Source organism: Osmerus mordax, chromosome 25, assembly GCF_038355195.1.
Source record: "Osmerus mordax isolate fOsmMor3 chromosome 25, fOsmMor3.pri, whole genome shotgun sequence".
NCBI lineage: Eukaryota > Metazoa > Chordata > Actinopteri > Osmeriformes > Osmeridae > Osmerus > Osmerus mordax.
In genome coordinates, this window is record NC_090074.1 from 496,249 (window position 1) to 522,559 (window position 26,311).

Genomic DNA, 26,311 nt, shown 5'->3' on the forward strand with positions numbered 1-26,311 from the left:
ACAACGTGGAATTATGCAGGAAGTATGTCAATTTATGGTGAAGTTACTGTGTGTGTGTGTGTGTGCTCAGTGTCATAGCGCATGAGGTGTTACGTGAGAGCATGTGTTTCTATTCCTATGCTCAGGCTTGTAGAGGGGGATTTGAGAGGCGACTATTCAGATTAAAGCCCGTCAGGGATTAGAGGCACGAACAGGGAAGCCTGCAGGATAGAGGAGTCCGCTCAGTACACAAAGTCGTCTACGAACTGTGACTTGGTGTCTGTCCTAGTGAGAGCAGTTAGGAGGACAGTCACAGTGACAAGACCCAAGCTGACAGTTGTTGCTTTAGTTAAACACTTGTCTACCCAGCTCTGTTGTCTCACATGACAAACAGAAAGTGTTTTGTTGTCTGGAATATTGGACTAAATGTAATCGCCTCTCCTCTTCAATCTCCAATATTCTTCCTCCAGTTTACAACATAATGATTCTCCAATGGTCAGATTTGCTGTAATCTAATCATATAAATGCAGAGAAATCACACTAGATTTCCCTGAACGTTTGTCCCCACAGCAGACACCCCTGTTCCATCCAAACCTCCTCCTCTGGGTCCACATCAGCAAACCGTCTGGCTCCAGACTCCCGGCAACACGACAACCAGACCTGCTTGAGGAGACACGACCCTGCACAGGCCTGCTTGCTGAGGAGACACAACCCTGCACAGACCTGCTTGCTGAGGAGACACAACCCTGCACAGACCTGCTTGCTGAGGAGACACAACCCTGCACAGGCCCAGAGCACGGCCCAGCCGGGTCCACAGGAGACAAGCAGCTGCTCCATTTGTTTCCCTTTGGCTCCTCATGAATATTAAGGGACTGGAGGCTGGGGAGAGGAGGAGGAGGGAGGCGTGGACAAAGGGAGAGAGGGAGAGGAGGGAGAGGGGGAGGAGGGAGAGGGGGATGATTTCGTCAGAGGGCTAGGGCGATGCGCAGGCTCTCTAAACACAGCTGAGGCAGTCTACTGATTGGAAAACAACGCTCTGTGTTTCTGCCTGGCCGCAAGAGAACAGTGTAGAACGACGAGAGGAGAGCCAATATAACAACAGCACCGGCTATTGTCTCTCTCTCTCTGCTTCTCTCTCTCTCTCTCTCTCTCTCTCTGTTCTTCTCCTTCGCACTGGAGTGACGGAGGTTGTCGCTAGCTGGCAGCAGCAGGATTGTCAGAGGAAGGTGGCGTCGTCAGAGGGGTCTTCGTGCTGACTTGTATCTGGGAGGCACATCTACACCAGGTATGTCGGATCTCCTGCATGTTCTCTAGCCTGCAACTCCTATCCTCCCCTCCGTCACCCTCGCTCGTGTGAGACCATGGCTGTCTCCATCTTTTCTTCCCTCCATGTCTTTTCCTGCTCTCCCTCCCCCTCCCGTTTTATTCTTCCTCAGATGAGATGGACAATGTAAAAATATATACATACAGTATATAGAGTATTTACTATATATACACATATTGAGACACTGGGAGAAACATATTATTAACATTTACTAATCAAATTCCACCAAATAAAAAAAAACTATTTGTTTAAATTCCAAGTGTGCCAAATCTGTTTTACCTATGACGAAGATGAGGAATCTTCTGATGTGGCTGGACTGCATGGAGACTGGTGATGCTTAGAGACTAGTGATGCTTAGAGACTAGTGATGCTTAGAAGGGAGGAAATACTGGCAATGAACATGTGTTATGAAATGAATCCACACATGCATATGTAAATAATCAACCCATGTTTGCATCTTAGCTCAAACGTCTTAAAAGAAACATTTATTATTTCAATTATTTGAATGCAATTAATTGAAATGGAATTGGCAAAGTATTGATTTGAGAATCATATTGATTTTCTCTCCATCAGTGGAATGTTTGTTTCAGTGTAAAATGGGGCCAGCGATTTGGTTCCATTGCATTAAACGACCTCTGATGAGGTCCTCTGATTGGCTGGTTGTGTTCCTGGTGTCTTGTGTGTGTTCCCTGGCTCCTGGCGGGAACACAGTCACACACCTGGACCAGCAGGTCTACATGAAGGTCAAACAACATGCACATGCTCATCTCCCTCTGTCGCCTCGAGTCAGCCTGCTGCTGAAACTCCCCCAGAACATGTCTAAGACACCACTCTGCTACTGATAAATATCACTAACAGATCAGCTGGATTCTCAAGGCCAAAATTTGTCAAGCTAAGCCGGACACTGAACTACAAATGCAGCATTTTGAATTCAGGATCACACAATCCTTGTATAGATCTATTGATTTGGCACAAAGACATCCGTTTCTGTTTTACATTTACATTACAATGTTCCTCCATTCCAGCATCCTTTCTGACTAATTTCCTGTATTTGATATGAAGTCTTGGTTTGGTCGTGATTTTCATGCGGATCATTGGTCTGTTTTCTAAACGAGGTCTACTGTGTGTCGTCACAGAGACGGTTTGATGATTCATCACTGTCTCTCTGTTGTGAGGGATTGTGGGTAATGTAGTCCCTGTCTTGACTGGGCTGTCAAGACAATTATACATTGCAAACGTCTCAGTATAAAAAGGGGAAACAGGAGATATAGAAAGAGAGAATGTTATTGTAGTCAGAGATATAAATATTGTTCTGGTAGTCAGACAGAGAATGTTATGGCTACTCAGAGATAGATGGGTGAGGAAGTCAAAGACAGATGGATGGAGGATGAGAGGAATAATATAATAATAATATTGGGTTTATGATGCACTTTGCTGAGTATGTTGAGGAGCCAGAGAAAGGCTAACACAAGCCTGTTTTAAATGGATTCTCCTCCTCTCCCTGGACTAGAGGCTCCAAGGAGGGTAAAAGACAACAATCACTTCCTCACTCACTCCAGTAATTACATTGCACCAGCAGTCTGACTTAAGCACCAGGTGTCTGACTTAAGCACAACTATCTGTCCAACAGCCCTTTCTGCAGTGTTACTATTGTTCAAGAAACATCTTTTGTCTCTGTTGAGTGATCTGATGGGATTGGTTGGGGTGAAATGCTTAAGTGTTAAGGAAAGTGCAATATTACAGTTTAGAATGCGTTTTCCAATTAGATTAGCTAATTGCGTACAAGGTTTTATTATGTTTTAATTATATTCTTTGACACCTCTGACTGACACAAGCATTCTATGCCACTTTTTTACTCTGACATTCTTTTGCTTGGGGAATAAATCTCTAATCAGCAGCTGGACTCGATCGTAAATTGAGGCCCAGGCTTTTCAGTTAAGACTCCATGATGTCTGGCCATCATATTGTCCTTGTAACGAGAGCCTGTCTTCAATCCCCTCAACATCAATTACATTCCAACAGTGAGGCCTAATTAACTAGTTTACTGAGGCTCCTCCTGGGTCACTAGCAGAGAGGTTGAACAGTAGGTAATAACAGTGGGTAATAACTGTGTAATAACAGTGGGTAATTGTGTAATAACAGTAGGTAATAACAGTGGGTAATTGTGTAATAAGTGGGTAATAACCGTGTATCAACAGTGGGTAATAACTGTGTAATAAGTGGGTAATAACCGTGTAATAAGTGGGTAATAAGTGTATTGGTGGAATAACAATGCAAAAATAACCTGTTTTTGCCTCTGCCTGTAGGTCAGTCTGTTTAGCGGCTGTTCCTGCCCCCTCAGTCATGTTAACTGTCACTCATCCCCATTCTACATCCAGGCATCATCTATACCTTCTATATACAGTTTAAGTTTAAGAAAACAAAGGAGAAATGTAAATCTCTCTTGTAGTGCAAGGTTTCTTGCCATTTGTAACAAGTACATGGGAGTTCTTAATAACACTGCCTGACCCTACGATGTGAAGCCTGTTGTAAATAACCCTGTCTCCTTGTCTCCCAGAGCCCCCCTCTCTCAGACCACACGTCCTGATGGAGGCTCCGCTGGTGTGTCTGGACGAGGAGTTCGAGGACCTGCGACCGTACAGGATGGAGGACCAGGATCAGACCTCCCCCTGCTCCTCCCCCTACCATGACTCCTTCACCACCACCACCGCCCCCCTGGCCCCCCTCACCCGAGAGGACTTCTCTGAGCTGGAGAACTTCTCTGAGATGATGAGCTTCAAGTCCATGGAGGATCTGGTGAACGAGTTTGACGAGAAGCTCAACGTGTGTTTCCACAACTACAACACGAAGACGGAGGTCCTGGCTCCGGTCCGGAACCAGGCCCATGCAGAGGAGGACGAGGAGAGGCTGCAGGACGAGGAGTGAGTATCATCCTGACGGCTGCCCCGCCCTGACGGCTGCCCCGCCCTGACGGCTGCCCCACCCTGACGGCTGCCCCGCCCTGACGGCTGCCCCACCTTCAGGGCGCGCAGGGTCTCCCCAGGCCCGTCCAGCGTTCAGCTGGCCTCCCCAGGCCCGTCCAGCGTTCAGCTGGGCCGCATCATGAATTATTCACCATGTTTGAGTTTGCTTCACCTCTCCTGCTGTGCCTGCTCCCTGCCCAGCAGTCTGCCTGCTGTACTGCCTCCCCGCAGCACAGAGGGACATTCTCACACTGGAGGGGAACGAAGCCTCACACTAAAAATAGCCCAGTTGGACGTGCCCTTGGGTACGCCTGTTGATCCACATGCTGAGTTCAGGGAACATGAAATGATGAGCAGACAAGTGAATGTGTGTGAGTGTGTGTCTGGTTCTACGACGTGCCAGTGTGTAAGAGTCTGGGAGGTCTACAACGTGTGTGTGTGTAGACAGCAGGCATGACCTGTGAGGTCATTGCTGTGATGAATGGCTGCTTGTTTTCCCGACATGGCAGTGCCACCAGGCGGAGGCAGGGCACCAGGAGGAGGCAGGGCACCAGGAGGAGGCAGGGCACCAGGCGGAGGCAGGGCACCAGGCCAAGCAGGAGGAAACTCGCACAAAGCCAGAGCTCTTTCACTCCATGTCATTGTCCCTCAAACAGTCGACTGGACTGAGGCTCTAGCGGTTTTCTAAGACAACTTAACACAATGATGTGAGAAGCTCCTTTATCTAAACCTCTTGTCAGTGGATACCTTTCATGGAGGAGATAGCTTGGCTGTCAGACTTCCACAGGAAGTTCAGATCCGTAATGTTTTTTCATGCCATCGATTCAACTAACCGTTATTGATTGGGGAAGAGGGGTAAGACGGTGGATGTAAGATGAAGTCCTCAGGGATTCCAGTATGTGATGTGGTCATGTTTATGTTTTTCAGTGTGTGGGACGCGCTGACAGACAACTACGTCCAGTCCTCGGTGTCCAGCTGGGACGAGCCCAACTCAGAGGGGATCAACGGGAACCTCTCCGACCAGGAGGTAAAACAACCTCCTCTTTACTGGCTCTCTACACCTCCTCTTTACCTGCTCTCTACACCTCCTCTCCCTCCTGGTCTCAACATCTCCTTACCTGCGCATGGTTCTGTCCTTCCCTCACTGGCAGTAAAGAGTGTGTTGTTTTGGTATTTGGTTACTATGGTTTTCAGTTAAGGAGACTGCAGTATTTGTTCTTCTTTTGTCATAATGCAAACTAACCAAGAGTGCATTTTATTTCTGAACTCTGATGTTGAATTCCCAGTTTCTTTAAAAGCTTGAATTCCTAAATTCATTAGTTATTTTTGTGATGAGTTTTCAGTGTATTTGAAGCCCAAATCTTTGCTTTCTGTGTGACTGCAGCTGTAGCCTTCTGACGGTCCTTCATGTTAACTAACATTCTGCGTGACTGAGAGCGAGTGCTCTAAGATTACATTTACATTTAGTCATTGTAGGATAGAATACATTAGACATCTTTCTCGAAGCTGAGGCCAATTCTGCAGATTAAAAGACGATTCTGTTTTCCTCCAGATTCATGAAAAAGAAGAAGAGGAGATGAACGAGAAGAACGACAACGCTAACTGTCTGAGCGAGGAGCCGCTCGTCACAGCTGACCAGGTGACCACAACACACTTCCTGTTACCTGCTGGTTATCACAGCTGACCACAACACACTTCCTGTTACCTGCTGGTTATCACAGCTGACCACAACACACTTCCTGTTACCTGCTGGTTATCACAGCTGACCACAACACACTTCCTGTTACCTGCTGGTTATCACAGCTGACCACAACACACTTCCTGTTACCTGCTGGTTATCACAGCTGACCACAACACACTTCCTGTTACCTGCTGGTTATCACAGCTGACCACAACACACTTCCTGTTACCTGCTGGTTATCACAGCTGACCACAACACACTTCCTGTTACCTGCTGGTTATCACAGCTGACCACAACACACTTCCTGTTACCTGCTGGTTATCACAGCTGACCAGGTGATGCAGAACACATGCTTCCTGTTACCTGCTGGTTATCCAGGAAGCCAAACCAAGGACTCTCAAAGACCTCTTATTTTGGGGATTCTTATTTTTATTAATAATTCAGGATCTATGTCAAATGATCTATGTCAAATGAAGTACATAGTCCTAGAGTACACTAGTTACTATTCATGGGAAAGCACTCATGTATCTTCCTGTCTCGTCCCACCATGGCTGTATTGAAGGTCATTGAGGAGATAGTTGAGATGATGGAGAACTCCCCGGACCCCGGAGAGACGGAGGATGAGGAGGAGAGCATCCACTCCTCCACCAAGACCAGCCCCTCGCTCCTGGAGGAGATCCGGCAGCTGTCTCTGGCCTCCAACAACAACTGCTCCTACGAAGGTGAGGAGGAACCCACGGATGCTGCTTCTGGTCCTGACGTGCACATGCACGTGCACAGGGTCAGCCAGGATAACTCTATAGCCTCGTTCACACCAGGCAAACTTCATGTGTTGCCTTGGAAGGTCATTCATTTACATCCCAATCTGCACAACTGTGGATAATCTACCGCATCGGCCAGATTTGGATGCGGTGTCGCGTAATTTTATGCCATGCCTGGTGTGAACAAGGCTTAACTCCTATACGATCTGACACACCTGTTCAGTTGCACTACCTTATCTAGTTTGTTGCGGAAACTATCAACTTGAAAAACAGGCAAACATCTCAAATCTAGAATCAGTCGTCAACCGGAGACAAACAAATACAAGAGCCCAACAATCCAGTTCTGCCATGCTTGTTTGGTCTGTACCACTTCACATTGTGTTCCTCTGAGGTCTGGCACGCCATGCTTGTTTGGTCTGTACCACTTCACATTGTGTTCCTCTGAGGTCTGGCACGCCTTGTTACCAAACATGCTACTGTCCAGGGACACAGTGCAGGTCCCTGTCGAGGAACAGATTGTGTGACCATGTGGCTCGCCTGCATGGGTCAAGTTCCCTTGTCTTCCTCCCTGTGTGGGGCTAGGGAGTGTGTGTGAGAGTGTGTGAGACTGTGTGTGTGTGTGTGTGTGTATGTTCTATTTATATAAACAGTGAACCGTCATTCTGGTGGATGTTGAGTGTAATGTTGTCCCTGCCCCTGGGCAGGCCTGAGCCTGATGCCGGGCCCAGCCCTGGAGCAGCTGCTGACCAGGGTGGAGGCTGCCATCCGTGAGTACTCAGAGGAGCTGGTCACCCAGCTGGCTCGCAGAGACGAGCTGGAGTTTGAGAAGGAGGTGAAGAACACCTTCATCACCCAGCTGATGGAGGTGCAGAACAGGCAGAAGGAGCAGAGGGACGGAGGGAAGCGCCGGCGCAGGGACAAGGGCCTCAGCCTGCAGGGCCTCAGCCTGCAGGGCCTCAGCGTGCAGGGCAACACCACCGTCAGCCCTGCCCCCACCACCCTGGGCACCACCATGCCCATAAAGGTGAGCGCTGCCCCCACCACCCTGGGCACCACCATGCCCATAAAGGTGAGCGCTGCCCCCACCACACTGGGCACCACCATGCCCATAAAGGTGAGCGCTGCCCCCACCACACTGGGCACCACCATGCCCATAAAGGTGAGCGCTGTGTGTGTACACACAGGTAGGGATGCCCTTTAAGTGCATGCATTTACAGTATGTGTCTGTGTGAAGCATGTGTACATCGCACGTGAGATGTGTAGATGGAGTGTGTTCATGTCCACACCCAGACAGCTCTTATGGACAAGCTAATGGAAGCCCACATTAGCAACTAACTGCACTTTACAGGAAGGGGGCTTGGATCAGCCCTGCTCGTCAATATCCAGGAACAGATGAATAACTTATGCTCTATGGACAGAGACATGATATATGTAGTTGAAGACACTTAAACTTAACATACAACATTGTCATGTAATATATGTCTCACCCTCTCATCTCTGTCATTACTCTGTCCTGCTAGGTCTGCCTCACAATGCATATTGATCATTATGTTAGAATCAGTCTATGCAGGTCATAACAGCCCAGTAGAGAGGATGTACAGGTCATAACAGCCCAGTAGAGAGGATGTACAGGTCATAACAGCCCAGTAGAGAGGATGTACAGGTCATAACAGCCCAGTAGAGAGGATGTACAGGTCATAACAGCCCAGTAGAGAGGATGTACAGGTCATAACAGCCCAGTAGAGAGGATGTACAGGTCATAACAGCCCAGTAGAGAGGATGTACAGGTCATAACAGCCCAGTAGAGAGGATGTACAGGTCATAACAGCGTTGTCCTTGTCCCTCAGCGCTTCAGTATGGAGGGTCTGTCCAACATCCTGCAGACCGGCATCAGGCAGACGTTCGGGGGCACAGGAAACGACAAGCAGGTGAAGTCAAAGGTCACTGTGACCTGACATAGCCACACCTAGCATAACCACAGCTAGCATAACCACACCTGCGGTCTATCAGGACCAAAATCTCACGGCACAAGAATAGTTTCTTCCTGTTTACAGCCGTTTTCCTCAACAAGACCCGGCACCAACACTGTCACCGACAGTTCCTCTGGCTACGCTCATTCTTATGGCTCAGTTACCACATTTTAGACATAGTTTATCATGGTTTGTCATCTGACGTTATAGAGCTATACAAAACATTTACAGTTCCTATGTTCTAATAGTTTCATGCTAACTTGAACGTGTCTGTCCTGGTTCAGTACCTGAACACTGTCATCCCCTACGAGAAGAAGGTGTCTCCTCCCTCCGTGGACGACCTGCAGATGCTAACCAACAGTAGGTAGAGCCAAGAGCTCAACACCTGGGGCCTGCTCAATACACTCAACACCTGGGGCCTGTTCCATACACTCAACACCTGGGGCCTGCTCCATACACTCAACACCTGGGGCCTGCTCCATACATTCAACACCTGGGGCCTGCTCCATACACTCAACACCTGGGGCCTGCTCCATACACTCAACACCTGAGGCCTGCTCCATACACTCAACACCTGGGGCCTGTTCCATACACTCAACACCTGTGGCCTGCTCCATACACTCAACACCTGGGGCCTGTTCCATACACTCAACACCTGGGGCCTGTTCCATACACTAACACCTGCTCCATACACTCAAGACCTGGGGCCTGTTCCATACACACTTGGCTCTCTGTGAAGGTAAATAATCCTGTTCAGTCAAGCTGGTCCCATCTGTGCCCTTCTCCCCCCCAGTTCTTCATGCTATGAAGGAGGACAGTGACAAGGTGCCTACTCTGTTAACTGACTACATATTAAAAGGTAAGTTCTATAAATTGCAACCCTTTTATTTTCATACAGTTAAGCAATGTTGAAAAATACTACAAGTAGGCCTACCTGGCGGCACATTACATGAATAGGTTACTATTAAAAACGTTATTATACGTGTGACGTGCACGCCTAGTGGCAGGGTGTTAGAGGGATGGTTCGGAAGTAACTTTGAAGTATAACACTTTAGTGGCGCGCCAGCCCTGCACATGGTGGTGATGGAAAGGGCAGTGGGACTACGCCCTGTGTCCTGATTGGGGCCCAGGTAATCATGGGGAGGGCTTTAGCCTTTTTGAACTCCAATTGGGGCCCCAATCGTTACGGTCGTGGTTGTCTAGGGGTATAATATTCGACTTTAACCGATGCTATAGCTAACATGCGGCGGGCCCCGACAGGTGAAACTGGGAAGGAGAACCGGGAAAACTCACCCCCAGCAAGGTAGACTCCCGTCTCCGGGACAGCGCAAGCCGCCGTTCCGTTTGGTGCACAGCTCGTTCGCAGTAGGTCGATCTGTTTGATATAGCTTATAGACATTAAGCACGGCGTCACACAAAGTAAAAGGTGGAAAAGTAGCAGAGGGGAAACAACTTAAGAGGGAAACAGAAACCCAGGAGACAACGGGTCGGCATCGATGGTTACGTCCACACCAAAACAAACTCAGATGTTCCCCCATCTTCCCGCCTCCGGGAGTTCAAAAAGGCTAAACCCCTCCCCATGATAACCTGGACCCCGATCAGGACACAGGACGTAGTCCCACTCCCCTTTCAATCCCCACCATGTGCAAGGCCGCTGTGCAACTAAAGTGTTATAAAGTTACTTCCGAGAAAGGAATATGAACCATCCTGGCGGGCACGTAACATACGACTACTCGTTTTGTATCTAGAAACGTTTATAACATTAATTGTAAATCAAGCTGGGAAAACTGAGAGCAGTTGCTCTTGTATTCTGACGTGGCTTTGTGTCTTGTCTCTAGTGTTATGTCCTACCTAAAGAAACCAAGCCATGACCTGCTGTCTGAATGAGAGTTCAGGGAGGGTTTCTCAAACCTGGCAACCCCTCCAGTCCAAGCTGCATGAGCTCCTTCCCCCTTTCATTATCAGCCATGGATCGTTAACATCTAAATAATTGTACCTTACTCATCTAATACAACTACTGCCTTTGCTGAGCTCACCTTGTCCTGCACACTAGGGTCTGGCCAGATCCAAAATGGCCACCAACTGAATTCTACTGCATGGGGAAACTGGTCCCCCTTAAAGGACTACTAACTGATCTCTATTCAGAGCATGGGAAGTTACTACCGGCCACATATATACAGGGATGAGATGTCTGTTTTTCTTTTTTTTTTCTTTTTTTTAATGATTTCAGATCCTGTTTGATTTCACCTGCGGCCCAGAGGGCTGTTTTTTTTTTTTTTTTTTTTGTATTTTATGCAATTCCATTTGCTGACCCATATTGCATTGTACAGTTTATTGAAAAGTGTCACATTTCACTTGATAATTTCTACTCCATTAATCATAAAACACATTTGAATACAAAAGCCATTTGAAGTAACCTTTCTGCCAATATAGTGCTGTAGCTACTCAGACAAACTTTACGGGTGCAGTACATTTGAATGGTTTTTTTTTCAGCGAATATTTGGATATTCAGTGCTCTTTTGACTTTTTTGTCGTTTGTTTTAACTTGTATCTAATCTTAAAATAGGAAATGACACTGTTGTTAATTTTATACTTGTACAGTATGTACTGTATAATCTGAATGATAAGAACATGTCACCCATAGGCTGTGGAGTTATTCATTGAGTTTTCATTGACTGTCATTCATGGATGAGCTGATTTCAACAAGACGTATTCTTTTGAGCCACTTCAGTGGGAACTCTGTGCTAATCGCAAATTCAAATAAACATGATACCCTAAGATGTGCCAAACGTTTATTCATTACTATTTTCATGTCGTTAGACGACAGTGCAAAGAACAGTGTGACCAGAGTAAATCATTTGATTATGTTTTTGTTGTTGGTCGTGAGTTGTTGAGTGCAATGACGGACCATGACCACTAGGAGGTAGTAAGACATCCTTCAATGAACAAACAATCAGACCACATGTTTACTTGCAGGGTGACACAAAGTGAGAAGCTTCTAGATGAGACAAACACAATTTGAACTGTTTATATTTTAATTATAAATCTTAATGCAAAGGATTTTTATTATACATAAAATTGAAAGAAACCAAAGAACACTCCACATTGCATCTATTGTTTAGCATATATACATCTGCACAAATCTGTCCATCAGTGTGTTCATACTATCCAAAACCATTACCTTTTCAAGAAAAAGACAGCAACTAGGAAATACTTTTTAATTGTTCTGACATTCAATGTTTCTCTCTTTTTCCACTGTCTTGTGCATATACTGTATGTCAACAGTAACACAACACAAAAGCTATCTCTTAATTTCTTTTAAGTGCTATCCTTTACAACAATAGTAATATAACTTGCCAATGTAAACTAATAAATATATGTCACTGCGAAGGAGACTACCCAGAGGCTCATCCTCTTCAGACAGTCTGCTCCTCCGGCTCCTGTCTGCACTAAACTAGAACATTATAGTGTTTCACTAAACTGGAACATTATAGTGTTTCACTAAACTGGAACATTATAGTGTTTCACTAAACTAGAACATTATAGTGTTTCACAGAACTGGAACATTATAGTGTTTCTCCAGTGTTACGACGATAAGCAGTCTCCAGTTGCAGAAAGTTTGAAACAATAGTCCAATAACAATATTAGAAATAGTTGGGGAAGTTTAAGAAAATAAGATTTTTCTGTTTTTTTTCCCCCTGTTTTCTTCAAAATGGAGGGAAACAGAATTGAGTTCATATCCTAAACAATTTGTTCACACTTTTTTGGGAGAAAATAAAAAACAAAAATATTTGGCTTTGTTACTGGATTTTAAACTGACATTGTCAACAGTACTGTTCTGTTGACTACATAGGCGTCTAGGTGACCAAGGGAGTTACTCAAATACAGTTCACACAATCAATATCTTATTTACAATTTCAATGGTGGTTTTAGACAGCTGCCATGTTGGTCACCGAACTGTGACCAACTTGGGGAATGTCCCTTGGCTTACTGTAGGTCGCTCTGGATAAGAGCGTCTGCTAAATGACTACATGTGATTGTTTTATGGGCAGCTTGTCTGCAGGGTGTTCCGTGTTAGCGACTACATTTGAAGCACTACGTCTAAAAGAGTGTTTATTTTAGTAGGAAGCTTTAGATATAGATGACTGTATACTTCTAGCTTTCATGTCCACCAAGTAGCTAAAGTACAGCTCTAGTACAACTCTAGTACAGTTCTAGTACAGCTCTAGTACAGCTCTAGTAAAGCTCCAGTACAGCTCTAGTACAGCTGCAGTACAGCTCTAGTACAGCTGCAGTACAGCTCTAGTACAGCTCTAGTACAGCTCTAGTACAGCTGCAGTACAGCTCTAGTACAGCTCTAGTACAGCTCTAGTACAGCTCTAGTACAACAGTGGTTTGTCCGGATGAGGCTGGCCCAGTTGCTGACCAGGGGTGAAGCTCATAATCATCTCTATGATTACTATTCTAAAATAACCATAGAATATCAACAAAATATTACAGAAAATGAAAGAAAACCTTCAGTAAAGTATGTGGGATTATCATTTTGTTCTTCAAACTCATTTGTCCAACGCATGTCCATATGTTTGTTTCCAAACGATGGGGACAGCGTTATTACTAACCAAGGATACGCCTGTTGAAGACGATTTTCTTAATAAAAAGTTGGGGGGACAGATTTGCCTTAAAAAAAAAATAATTTTATAAAAAATTATAATCCAAAATGTATAATCAAACATGTGTCATCAAACTTAAGCCCTTACATCTACGCAACAAATCTGTTTGGAATCGATAAAATCCTTGGTAATGACAGAGGACTTGTTAAACCTGCACTGAAAGAATCATGTAAAAAAACATACATTGTCTGATCCAATAGAAAAGAAGATGCTGCAGAACAGTCTGCAATCGCTATCTGGACGTTTCTGCAGTATTTATCAAATATAAAAAATTATAGTATAAAGTTAAATAAAGAATTTTCCTTGTTCAGTAACACAGTCTGTGTTTTAAGGTTTTGCCCCTGCCTCTTGAGATCCTACTCAAGCTTTGAAACACTTGAATTATACTGGAAATCATCTATTTAAGCAGCAGAGTTCCCTTTGAAAGACGTGTCTCAGGACGTCAGAGATCCTCTCTGCTACACCAGAGAGCCCGCTTGGTTCTGGGCCGGCACCATGATGGGCACCCCCCCCATCCTGGAGATGTTGGAGGCCGTGACCACGGAGGAGGGCAGAGGTGGGGGGCGGGGCACCTGGGCGTAGGTCTGGGGGTGGGTCTGGGGGAGGGGCGTGGAGCGCTCTGTTCTGGCCAGAGAGCTGCCATTACTGGCCGGCTCACCGCGCGGCGCGCTGTTGCTGCTGTAGCCGTAGGCGGGGGTGGGGGTGGAGGAGGCTTGGCGGGGCCGGTAGCCGGCCGTGCTGCCGGCGGTGGTGAGGACAGAGGCGGTGTCGGAGGGCGGGCGCTGGGGGTACTGCTGCAGCGCGGGGTGGTGGTGGTAGGGTGCCCTCTGGTGAGGGCTGGAGGTGATGGAGGAGAGGGTGCCGTTCTTAGAGATGATGTCAGACCCTGAGCCGCTCTTAGCCCACGAGACGCGCTTGGGAGCCTGGGCGTCCTCCCTGGACACACACACACACACACAGGTCAGTTCTATCCTAGTGGGGCCCGACCATTCAAAACAGTGTTATCTTTAACCTTTACCCCATAGTGTAACTTTTACCTTAACACTCATTCTAACCTGAACTCTACAACTCCGTAAACCCCCTGAAACACACACACACACACACACAGCTGGGTCTTACTTAATGTCATTGGCCAGATCTTCCTCCGTGTCTCTCCTCCTCTTCAGGAGGAAGATGAGGAAGAGGATGATGAAGATGAAGCCGAACACTGAGCCGACTGTGGCTCCAGCAATCATCCCTGAGTTAGTGGCTGGAGGAACACACACACACACACACACAGCCATATCAAACATGTTCCATTTACACAACCAGGAGGGATTCCTTGAAGCTAGAGGAGGCACTTTAAAGCATGTGTGCCTCAAATACACCACCTAATACTTTTATACACAACATATCAGTCAGCGTGTGTAGCTGTGAGTGTGTGTGTGTGTAGCTGAGTGAGTGTGTAGCTGAGTGAGTGTGTGTGTGTACGTACAGGTGATAACCTCCAGGTTGATGTAGCAGCGCTCCTCCCCTGCTGTGTTGCTGGAGGTACACACGTACTTCCCTGACATGTTGCTGCTCAGGTTGGTCAGCCTCAGAACGCCTGTTACCTCATCTGCAGGCAGGTGACACACACACACACACACACACACACACACATGCAGGGTTACACACACACATGCAGGGTTACACACACACACACACACACACACACAGGGTTACAGACAGTAAACAGACAGGGTGAAATACAGCATATTGTACAGAAGGCAGGTTACTTGGGATCAACTGGAACCGTAGAAGCGTGGTGTCTGTCAGAACTCACTCTGGTGCGGAGCGAAGAAGTACTGGGACTCTGGCGTGGTTTTCTGCCACCTGTAGACGGGGACGGGCTTCCCAGAGCCGGACATGCAGCTCAGAGATACGTTGGCCTTCAGGACAGGCTTCCCCGACAAGGAACACTCCGGAACAGCAGGGGGCACTGGGGGGAGGGATGGAGGAGACAGAGGGAGGGGGGAGACAGAGAATGAAAAAGAGGGGGAGATTTAGCTGACGTCATTTTGTGTCACATTTACTTAAGTGTATGTGTGTGTGAGTGTGTATGTGTGTGTGTATGTGTGTGTGTATGTATGTGTGTGTGTATGTGTGTGTGTATGTATGTGTGTATGTATGTGTGTGTGTATGTGTGTGTGTGTGTATGTGTGTATGTATGTGTGTGTGTATGTGTGTGTGTATGTATGTGTGTGTGTATGTGTGTATGTATGTGTGTGTGTATGTGTGTGTGTGTCTCCTGGTAGGCGTCCCTCACCCTTGACGTTGAGGGTGGTGGTGCCTAATCCAGAAACGATGCCTGTTCCAGGAAAGATGACCTGACACATGTAGCGTCCAGAGTCCGACTCCTTCGTGTTGTTGATGTAGAGCGACACGTTGGTGGAGGGCATGGTGGCTGTGAAGCCAACACGACCCTGAAGAGGAGACTCCCCAAAGCTCAGCGAGTCTGGGGTGTAGGAGATGATCTGGAGAGGAGGAGAGGAGGAGGGAGAGGAGGAGAGGAGGAGAGAGAAGAGGAGGAGAGGGGAGAGGGAGGAGGGAAGAGGAGGAGAGGGGAGAGGAGACTTTACTGGTGTCTATAATGACATAGCTATCCCCTGACACTCCCCATGCTCCTCCTCTGGTAGCAGCATGTGAGAGTCTGGTCCTGTCCAGGCAGAGAGAGCCTTTTTCTTTTGATTCATTTCTGAGAGTTTTCAAAGGAAGGGCTTTTCCAGATTAACAGTATAACGGCAGTCAAGCTTCCATTATCACCGTAATCCCGGCACAGCACAACCACAGATGGTCAAGCAAGAAGATTGTCATGCTGTGCCGAGGAGACCCCTGAGCTGCAGCTGTCTCCATCCACAGGCCTGCAGGGGAATGTCAAGCCACACACACACACACACACACACACAGATGTTGTAACTGTGACTTGGTTTGACACACTGCAACCCTTCAGTCTAGATCTACTGTCCTGCTACGACCTGCCGTACCGTACATCTGTGTGTGTGTGTGTGTGTCCAGGCCATGACCGATCACAACCTTTTGATTCAGGTTCAGTCCCAGAAGAGGAAAAAAAGGAAGGTTTATATTTAAGGTTTAGGTTATCAATGGAAGCAGAGTTCTGAATGAAGATCTCCTGTGTTGGTTGTGGTGTTTGGTTGGTGCCTCACCAGTTTGGAGTTGTTGGCTACATAGTTCCAGATGATGATGTTCCTCTCCATGTTGGTGTTGGGGCTGTACCAGGCCTGTAGCACCACCTTCCTGCCCTGGGTCACCTCCACGCTGGCCTGGGGCATCTGTAGCTCAGCCAGGACGCCTGCAATCACAGGGTCAGGGGTCAGGGCTACATCATAGATTTGTGTCTAGTTTTGGAAAATGTAGCCGTGCAAAATCCCTGACAAAAACACAAACACACTATGTACTGTAAACTCTTGAAATGCTTTCTCGATTGTAATTATGTTGCTTTTCAGCATGGCGTTAGAACCCACAGATTGTGTGGTGTGACAGTTGGTGTGATAGGTGATGTGATAGGTGATGTGATAGTTGTAGACCACAGTGGAGAGCAGAAGGCATTTTACAGCATATTTAACACAAGAAGGTCTGTCACCACCCGGCCTCTTGTGGGGTCTCACTTTAGAGGATCAAAACTCCCTAGAAGGTGCTGCTACCCTGATTCCCCACCAGAAGGAGAAATATGTGGCGAGTACAACTCAGGTTCAGAGCATCAATCTGGTGACAGTGACCTACATCCCGTTTCCCCCCAAAACATCCACATTGTGATTAAAAAACACATTTTCATTTGGGAACGAGAAACACGACAAGAACGACCTGCTGTTTACAAGCTTCAAACTCCATCCTACGCCCAGACGAGACCTGGACACTAGCAGCTATTACAAATATCATCAAAAAGGGTTGTTCCTACCAACCCGCTCCCACCCTGCACGGTGGCGGTGATGAGGAGAAGAGGCATCCCACAACGCTTCAACTCAACAACAAAACACAAACACTCACAGTCCTCAGGGCGGAATCCAACCAGACAGTCTCCACCCGCTCGATTCGCCAGTTTGGCAGCAAGTCAGTCGGCCCACTCTGGGAAGGAGCACGCTGACACAGGAAACATGCGCCCACACACTCACACTAGCTCACTCCAACAGGACAGTCCTCTTCATCACTGGCAAATCCTCTTTATGCTCATTCAATTCTTTCATACACGAGACCGCCGCTGGGACTGTCTACAGTAGAGGGAATTACACAGTGTGTGCGTGTGTGACGTCAAGACCCAACCAGGCTGCTATACTGTTGTGGGGCTTAAGGTGCTGGCCGGCCTGGGGGGGCAGAGCGGCCGAGCGGCAGGCCTGCTCAGGCTTCGGTCTCCAGGGGCTGTTCTGTCCTGGATTCACAGCATTGAGCGTCTTAATCTCCAAACAGATTGATGTCTGGGCGTCTCTCAAGCACAGTCCAGATTTATAACGCACAGCTCTGGGAATCTTGTTGCACTGATTGTGTTGAAAGATTTCCGGTGGCGAGCTCATGGTGTAAGGGGGTGTGTGTTTATGTGTGTGTGTGTGGAGAGTGTGTGTCTGTACTTGAACAGACAGAACATGCATAAAGGATAACCAAATATGACAAGAATCAAATCTGATTGAATGCAGTCACAAGCACAGACACAGACATAGTCAACACACAATCTAGAACAACTCGGGGGGCCAGCATCAGGAGCCTGGGAGGGTGCAGTACATCCCCCTGACCAGCAGAGGGCAGCAAACACCAAGAACCACACATCACCTGTCAGAGGACAGGGAGGAGGGGGAGGAGAGAGAGAGAGAGAGGAGAGAGAGAGAGAGAGAGAGAGAGAGAGAGAGAGAGAGAGAGAGAGAGAGAGAGAGAGAGAGAGAGAGAGAGAGAGAGAGAGAGAGAGAGAGAGAGAGAGAGAGAGAGAGAGAAGAGAGAGACCAGGATAAGACCATGGAGAGACGTGGCAGAGGACCTGTGTGTCACTGCTCTGCTCTCATTACGTAAACAAGCTCACTCTCCAAACCTCGTTTTTTAATCATCCCTTTCTCCTTAAGTAGCCTGTCCCTCCCTCCCTCCCTCCTCCTCCTCCTCCCTTCCTTCCTTCCTTCCTTCCTTCCTTCCTTCCTTCCTTCCTTCCTTCCTTCCTTCCTTCCTTCCTTCCTTCTTTCCTTCCTCCCCTTCCTTCCTCCCTCCCCTCCCTCCTTCCCTCCTTCCCTCCTCCCTGGGTCTTAGCCAGGCTAATACCCTTTTCTCCAGACTCACTACCACCCTAACTTTCATGTCTACCTGGAGACGCATTGTACAGTTATAGAGGATATACAGTATGTATACCGTATATTTATGATTGGAGTGGGCTGTATAAAGGTACCATCAGCTGCAGGTGTGTGTGTGTGTGTGTACATGCAGACAGCAGTGTGAGGCTGTGTAGTACTGTCATGTGACCAGGGCTGAACTGGCCCTGTGTGCAGTGTGCCACCCGTGAAACAGGCTGACAGACAGGCTGACAGACAGACAGGCTGACAGACAGGCAGACAGACAGGCTGACAGACAGACAGGCTGACAGACAGACAGGCTGACAGACAGGCTGACAGACACACTGCATGCAGAGGTGATGGGGTCCACCTCCACGTCACACTTAAGAAACCTCTGAAACCTTCATTCCATTGTGAAATGAATACACATCTGTCCATGTTGCCATGTGAGTGGTGTTGGCCCTCTGCTGCAGCCTGCCAGAGAGCACCTCCATGGGGCCCATCCCAGGAGAGGAGGGGATTAAAGGAAAAGAAAGAAATGAGACAGGGATAAGCTGAGAGGAGAGGGTGGAGGAAGGAGAGGGGCCACGGCTGAAAAGGGAAGAGGAAGAGGAGGAGATGAGGAGATAATGGATGAACATTCAACCGATGCTTAGATTTGTAGTAACATTCACAGTCCGTTGAGGGGAAACACATTCACCATGGAGGTGCAGGATGAGTGGATACATGAGGGGATGGATGAGTAGATGGATCAGAGGTCTGAAGGGAGGGTCAAGGATCAATGGTGCTAATGCAGTCTTTAGAGAAAATATGCTTATTTCTTGTAACAATGACCTCATTGAAAAGAAAGCTTTTGAGGCTGAGTGGACAGAGAGACTGGAGGAGGAGAGGGAGAGGGAGAGGAGGAGAGGAGAGGGAGAGAAGGAGAGGAGGAGAGGGACAGGAGAGGGAGAGAAGGAGGAGGAGAGGGAGAGGGAGAGAAGGAGGAGGAGAGGGAGAGGGAGAGGAGGAGGAGAGGGAGAGGGAGAGGAGGAGAGGGAGAGAAGGAGGAGAGAGAGAGGAGGAGGAGAGGGAGAGAAGGAGGAGGAGAGGGAGAGGAGGAGAGGGAGAGGGAGAGGAGGAGGAGGAGGAGGAGAGGGAGAGGGAGAGGAAGAGGAGGAGAGGGGGTTGTGGTCTGGTTGAATGTGACGTTGCTAAAGAGCTTTTCATTCTTCAACCTCAAGGCTTTTTCAGCGAGGAGGAAGGATGTTGTGCAGGGATGTACCCCAGCGTGGACCTCAGAGGACAGGAAGGAGGAGAGGGCATGGGATGGGGTAAATATGAAACTATGAATTCACCATACCCACAACAAGTCACTCTCTCTTTCTCTCAATCCATCTCTCTCTCGCCCAGAAGAGTTTAACGATGTGAAGCTCAATTTGTTCCGACCTCATCTGGAGGCGTGGAGCGTGTTCTGCATTCCTGGATGGAATGAAGAACTAGAAGAAGGATGTGAGTGTTGTGATGATGGTGTGAATGTGTGTGCGGGCATGTGTGTGGGTACGTGTGCGTGCGGGCATGTGTGTGTTTGTTTGTGTGTGTGAATGCGTGAATGAGTGTGTGTGTGTGAATATGTGTGGGTTTGTGGATAATCTGAACAAGTCTGATTTAAGTTGTTCATTTTGGGCTTTTGGCTGTCAGCAATGATCCTGTACCAGCACTACTCTAGAGGAGGAGTCACAGTGAGAGAGGACTGTCTGAGACAGGAAGAGCAGAATCTACCAAGCATGTGATCAGAGTAAACTCTCAATGTGCATGCGTGACAAGACCTTAGGCACTGGTGTGTGTGTGTGTGTGTGTGAGGGTGTGTGTGTGTGTGTGTGTGTGTGTGTGTGTGTGTGAGAGAGGGCCCTCCCTGCCCTGCCCTGGGGACACAGCAGCTTAGCATGCAGAGGGGAGAGGTGGAGGATGCTGTCAAGCTCAAGTAAGCAGATCTTAATTGCAGGAAGACGGATGAGATCTGTTTACCTTTTATGGAGGTTTCTGAGTTGGTAGATTAAGAACTAGCTGCAACCTTCTGACGGTTTATTTAGTTTGTTTATTAGCGTTGTAGCTTCCGTGAGGTCTTTCATGTTGAGAGGAGCGCTGGGTGGAGAACACACTCCCTCCCAGGTCTTATCGATGGAAGAAAGGAAGGCTGTAGAAAGCTGGTGTTGATGTTGAAGCAAACTTCACGTCTCTTGGAAGTCCCAGAGGCTGACAGTGGAACGTGTGATGAGAGAAATCAATTGGACTTTCATCAAACTTATCAGTACCACAGTGCTGATTATCCCAAGTGTGTGTGTGTGTGTGTGGGGGGGGTGGGGTGTTGATAGGAATCAGAGGAAAAGATGAATGCAAAGACATCAGAGAGATGAATGGGGAAGAGAGAGAGAGAGATAGGAGTTAAAGAGAGAGAGATTGTAATCTGTGGGGAGGATCAGAAGGACTCCTGGGTGATAAAGCCAGTGCTCCAGTCTTCTGAGGACAGCTGTGCGACACACACACGGCTGATCTGGGCGTCGTGGAGAAACACCACACTCTCACGCCAGTTAGAGTCTGGTAGAGATCCCACTGAACTGGTCCCAGCAGATCTCAGATCAGAACTTATTACGCACATCAAAGACTCGCTTATCACAAGCTCTGAGAGCTGTGGACAAACACAAACTGCAGATGACAGATGTACAAGAACTAGTTTGTTATATAATCATCATCATATTATATGACTGCATATGTCTCTACTGAATCTCCTCAAGGCTCTACAGCAAAATAGATGTTGCAATAGTAGTGGAAGTCAGCAAATGTGGTTTCTAGAAATCTCTCTACAGTTACATCCAGTACAGTATGTAAATTGTACACACAAAAGATTGCATTGGTATCTCTTGGCAAGCACACAGACACACACTCAAACACACACACTCAAACACACACACGCATTCAAACACACACACATATCTAAGATAACTCAGGGCAGTTCCAGTCAGAAGGAAAGTTGTTTGTGAGTTAAAGAGAGGAAGATTATCCAACACCTGTGACCTTGTGGAAGAAAAAATGATCATGCCACCGCCCCCCCCCCCTCCTCCTCCCCCCCCCTCTCCCCCCCCCCCCCCACACACACACACCCTCTCCCCCCCTCCTCCCCCCCCCCCACACACACACCCTCTCAGCAGCAGACAGCAGTACTGTAGTATTCTCCATGTGATCCGCCCCTCCAGGCCTCCTGTCTTCATCAGTCTCTCTCCCTGGCTCCCTCCCCGGCACTCTGACAGGAAGCTGCTGTAGCTACTGGATACCAGTACACATCTGTGTGTGAGAGTTCATCTCCACATGTGTGTGAGAGCGTGTGTGTGTGTGTGAGTGTGTGAGTGTGCAGTGTGAGTGGAGCTGTTGATGGGGATATAGGGCAGCAGGCTGGAGGTTAATGGGAGCATGATGGAGCAGCTCATCTGATTGAGGGAGCGAGAGAGAGGGGGCATCTGGGAGAGAGAGGGGGCGTCTAGGATAGAGAGGGAGTATTAACCAACACAATCCAACAGCCAGTTACTTTGAGGCTCCTTGTGAGACACATTGATAAGAAACCGCTGCTCTGGAATAAATCAACTGGACATTTTTTATAATTTCAATACAGTTTCAACCACAAAAGTAGTAAGTGGACAAGCCAACAGAGCAGTCATTTCACACACTGGTCACTCGGCAACACAGGATGATGACGCTGGAAGAGAGGCGAAAGGATGGGAACATTTACCACAAACTGTCCTTACTGCTGCAAAACACTGAACTCAGCATCCTCTATGGGTGAAATCACACACACTCACACATATCCACGCTCACACACACACTCGCTCTCACACACACTCACACACATACACGCAAACAAATACAAACACACCCACACAAGCACATTTCCTTTGCTTTGTGCAGACAATGGCCAAGAGGAAAACGCTGAGTCTCCTGATAGTGCTCAAGCCCAGAAATAGCAGATGACACAGTGACAGAGGTCACACAGCAAGCTCACACACACACTCTCACACACACACTCTCACACACACACTCTCACACACACACTCTCACACACACACTCTCACACACACACTTTCACACACACACTCTCACACACACACGCTCACACTCTCACATACACACTCTCACACACACACACGCTCACACTCTCACATACACACTCTCACACACACTCTCACACACACACTCTTACACACAGTCTGTACCGTGAGCACCTGGCTTCAAACAATCATACTGGGAAATGCTTTCCTGTGTTTAGAGGAGGTGTCAGAGGGTAGAGGTGTGGAGTTTAGAGGAGGTGTCAGAGGGTAGAGGAGGTGTGGAGTTTAGAGGAGGTGTCAGAGGGTAGAGGAGGTGTGGAGTTTAGAGGAGGTGTCAGAGTGGAGGGGAGGAGTTTCGAGGAGGTGTCAGAGGGGAGGAGTTTCGAGGAGGTGTCAGAGGGGAGGAGTTTCGAGGAGGTGTCAGAGGGGAGGAGTTTCGAGGAGGTGTCCGAGGTGCTGCTGGTGTGTTTCCTCCCCTCTCTCTGCTCCAGGACCCTCCTGTCCACACAACAGCTGGAGGGAGCGGATCAAGCTGCACAATACTGAAAGGTGGCAGGTGACAATCCCTTCAGATACCACTGGATTACCATGATGAATTTACCCCATTGTTATCCCCCCATGTCTCCCCCCCCCCCGCTGGGCTGATCTGCAGGGAGAGGGAGACTGGATACAATCTGTCGTAGCGATCAGTGACACACAAACCTGGCAACCTGCTAACCTTCAATCTGAAGGGCTCATATCCCTGTTCTGATTTCATTTTCCCTCATCTGGCAGCTGGCCCAGGGACTAGCCTGTTGTTGTGTTAGTGTGTGTGTACAGTCTGTGTGTGTGTGGTTGTTACAGTGGAATCAAAAGCTGTCAAGGGAGAGGGATTGTTTTGACGTGTGTGTGCCAGTGATTGGGTATTCCTCTGCACAGGGAGCCAGAGAGACAGGGACACCTTCAGACTTGATATTAGCAGCAGTCCTCTGGTGTTGTATCCCAGGGGACTAGATAATAATACTGGATCCATTTAGCTGAGGCCTTCGTCACAATCAACTTACAGGGGAAGGGGGGGAATTTGAACCTGTGACCTCTCAATCAGCAGTCAAACCCTCTAACCACTGATCTACACTCATACCGCCATACTAGACCCACTGAGCTATACCAGAGCAGAGCCAGCCCTCTCTGATCCTGGGTGTGGAGCGGGGCCCTGGCAGGGGGGTGTGGAGCGGGGCCCTGGCAGGGGGGTGTGGAGCGGGGCCCTGGCAGGGGGGTGTGGAGCGGGGCCCTGGCAGGGGGGTGTGGAGCGGGCCCCCCTGGCAGGGCGGTGTGGAGCGGGGCCCTGGCAGGGGGGTGTGGAGCGGGCCCCCCTGCCAGGGCCCCGCTCCACACCGCCCTGCCAGGGGGGTGTGGAGCGGGCCCCCCTGGCAGGGCGGTGTGGAGCGGGGCCCTGGCAGGGGGGTGTGGAGCGGGCCCCCCTGGCAGGGCGGTGTGGAGCGGGGCCCTGGCAGGGGGGTGTGGAGCGGGCCCCCCTGGCAGGGCGGTGTGGAGCGGGGCCCTGGCAGGGGGGTGTGGAGCGGGCCCCCCTGGCAGGGGGGTGTGGAGCGGGGCCCTGGCAGGGGGGTGTGGAGCGGGGCCCTGGCAGGGGGGTGTGGAGCGGGCCCCCCTGGCAGGGGGTCCTCAGGGAGGAGAGGGGCTCAGGTGGGGGAGGAGCCAGGCAGGGACAGCATGACTGGGATGAGGCCCTGGACATGAAGGGCCTTGTGGCTTTGTTGTAGCTGTGAATACTGAACTCAACAGGGATACAACAGCACACCTCTCTACACACTCCTCTCCTGCTATACACTCTCCTCTCCTGCTATACACACTCCTCTCCTGCTATACACACTCCTCTCCTCTCCTGCTATACACTCTCCTCTCCTGCTATACACACTCCTCTCCTGCTATACACACTCCTCTCCTGCTATACACACTCCTCTCCTGCTATACACACTCCTCTCCTGCTATACACTCTCCTCTCCTGCTATACACACTCCTCTCCTCTCCTGCTATACACACCTCCCCCCGCCAGCACAGCACTAAGCCAAACCTGAATTATGTTAAACAGAAATGTTTAACAGAAACTCGTGAATTTTGATAAGGAGTTTAGTAATTAAGAGGCTTGTGTTTTGCTCCCCTGGCAGGGCAAGAGGGAGGCGATGAGGGGAGGGGGGCGATGACAAGTCATTAATCCTTCGCTGATGTGAAACACTGATAAGGGCTATGTTGCTATGCAAGACACGCATGTTTCAATGCTAACTGAACCTGTTCTATTTACAAACACCCTCAGAGATGCACTCAGTGATGTCACTCAGTGATGTCACTTTCGGGGTTGTTGTTTTTTCCATCTCATGGTTATAGAAACAAAATATATTTTGTAAGTGTCTGAGCAAAATTCCACATGCCACAGGATATGTTTTTGTTCTGAGGCTGAGCCAGGAAAAGACCTAAAAATGATGAACCCTAAAAATAGTCATGTTCTTCCGAGGCTCAGTAGTAGAGAGAGCACAGGGCCCTGGAACTCTGGGCTGGATTACCCAGCATCCCCTGGGGCTTACTGGTGTTCCCACACGCCGTCACATCGGTTTAGTGACGCTCTCTGTAAACACGTCTGGACTGGACTGGACAGAAGGATTGCAGCTCTTAACCCGAGCTGAAAGCGGCCCACTGCGACAAACACAGTCCAGAGCACCAAGAAACAGCAAGAACACATGAACAAGAGGCACACACACACTCAAACAACACACGCACAACACACACAACAGTCCAGAGACTTCTACAACTTCAACTTTACCCCCTCAACAACTTCAGCGCCTCAGGTTTCCATGTGGGTCGCCATGACCATATTAGGACGTAAACATCCTCCCTATCTGAGTCCTAATTGGAGACCTCGAGGGTCAGAGAGACAAACAGTAGCCCTGAAGCCTGCTGGCTGCAGCGCACGTATTTATGACAAGCCACTTCCTGTTTATGACAAGCCACTTCCTGTTGCTGCGGTTACTCTTCCTGTGGCAGGGGTCGAGTCTCACGCCACGGGGAAGCCCTCCACTGACGGAGCAGCCCCGAGGACGAGAGGAAGCAGCTCTGCCCAGTGAGGGACCAGGTCTGCCCAGAGAGAGACCAGGTCTGCCCAGAGAGAGACCAGGTCTGCCCAGTGAGAGACCAGGTCTGCCCAGTGAGAGACCAGGTCTGCCCAGAGAGAGACCAGCTTATATTTACATCTTTCTCATCCAGCAGACACTGTTAGCCAAACTGACGTACAAACAGTACTTATAGACAGTACATCAGAAGATCAAGGGTCAGTAAGTAGCCACCTCTACCAGGCAAGGTGAACTCAAAATAATGTATATTACGTAGAGGCTCTGGATTCTTTTGTGTGAACAAAACACAAAAACAAACTATTGTTGATAAATGAATACAGATTTATCCTTGCTGAATGATCAGCCTGACTTTGTTGCACATGGGCAGAGTGTTTGAGGACACTAGTCTATGATAGCACAATCTTTTTGGATTTTGAGGAATTGTTTATGGGAAAATACCACTGTCCATGTTGATCTGGCCACAGTCCAAAGATGACAGAG

General features: G+C 48.6%; 2 protein-coding genes across 3 annotated transcripts in view; one reads left to right on the plus strand and one right to left on the minus strand.

The window, feature by feature from the left end:
• Positions 1-1,052: 1,052 nt before the first annotated feature.
• On the plus strand, positions 1,053-11,467 carry fez1 (fasciculation and elongation protein zeta 1 (zygin I)). Its single transcript, XM_067229033.1, has 10 exons — positions 1,053-1,264; positions 3,861-4,224; positions 5,194-5,293; positions 5,819-5,905; positions 6,510-6,669; positions 7,413-7,732; positions 8,556-8,636; positions 8,963-9,038; positions 9,472-9,537; positions 10,517-11,467. The coding sequence occupies exons 2-10, from the start codon at positions 3,890-3,892 to the stop codon at positions 10,531-10,533; spliced, it is 1,242 nt and encodes a 413-aa protein (XP_067085134.1). The 5' UTR covers positions 1,053-1,264; positions 3,861-3,889; the 3' UTR covers positions 10,534-11,467.
• Positions 11,468-11,622: 155 nt separating this feature from the next.
• The window catches only part of esama (endothelial cell adhesion molecule a), a 31,966-nt gene continuing 17,277 nt past the window's right edge, over positions 11,623-26,311 (minus strand). The window contains exons 1-7 of one of the 2 annotated variants that reach the window (XM_067229031.1): positions 20,638-20,709; positions 16,534-16,679; positions 15,636-15,843; positions 15,153-15,308; positions 14,823-14,945; positions 14,468-14,597; positions 11,623-14,284 (exon numbers count right to left, since the gene is read on the minus strand). In XM_067229031.1, the coding sequence (XP_067085132.1) occupies positions 13,807-14,284; positions 14,468-14,597; positions 14,823-14,945; positions 15,153-15,308; positions 15,636-15,843; positions 16,534-16,659 (1,221 nt within the window). In that variant the 5' untranslated portion in view covers positions 16,660-16,679; positions 20,638-20,709 and the 3' untranslated portion in view covers positions 11,623-13,806. Of the gene's footprint in view, positions 14,285-14,467; positions 14,598-14,822; positions 14,946-15,152; positions 15,309-15,635; positions 15,844-16,533; positions 16,680-20,637; positions 20,710-26,311 lie in introns of those variants that run through there. The other variant, XM_067229030.1, reaches the window with a different exon arrangement.

What these genes read in the sequence shown, in the direction of transcription:
- fez1 (XM_067229033.1), top strand. Translation starts at nt 3,890, where the DNA reads ATGGAGGCTCCGCTGGTGTGTCTGGACGAGGAGTTCGAGGACCTGCGA. An exon ending in GCACCACCATGCCCATAAAG is followed by an intron (nt 7,733 to 8,555) that starts GTGAGCGCTGCC and finishes CTTGTCCCTCAG; the next exon opens with CGCTTCAGTATGGAGGGTCT. An exon ending in GCACAGGAAACGACAAGCAG is followed by an intron (nt 8,637 to 8,962) that starts GTGAAGTCAAAG and finishes GTCCTGGTTCAG; the next exon opens with TACCTGAACACTGTCATCCC.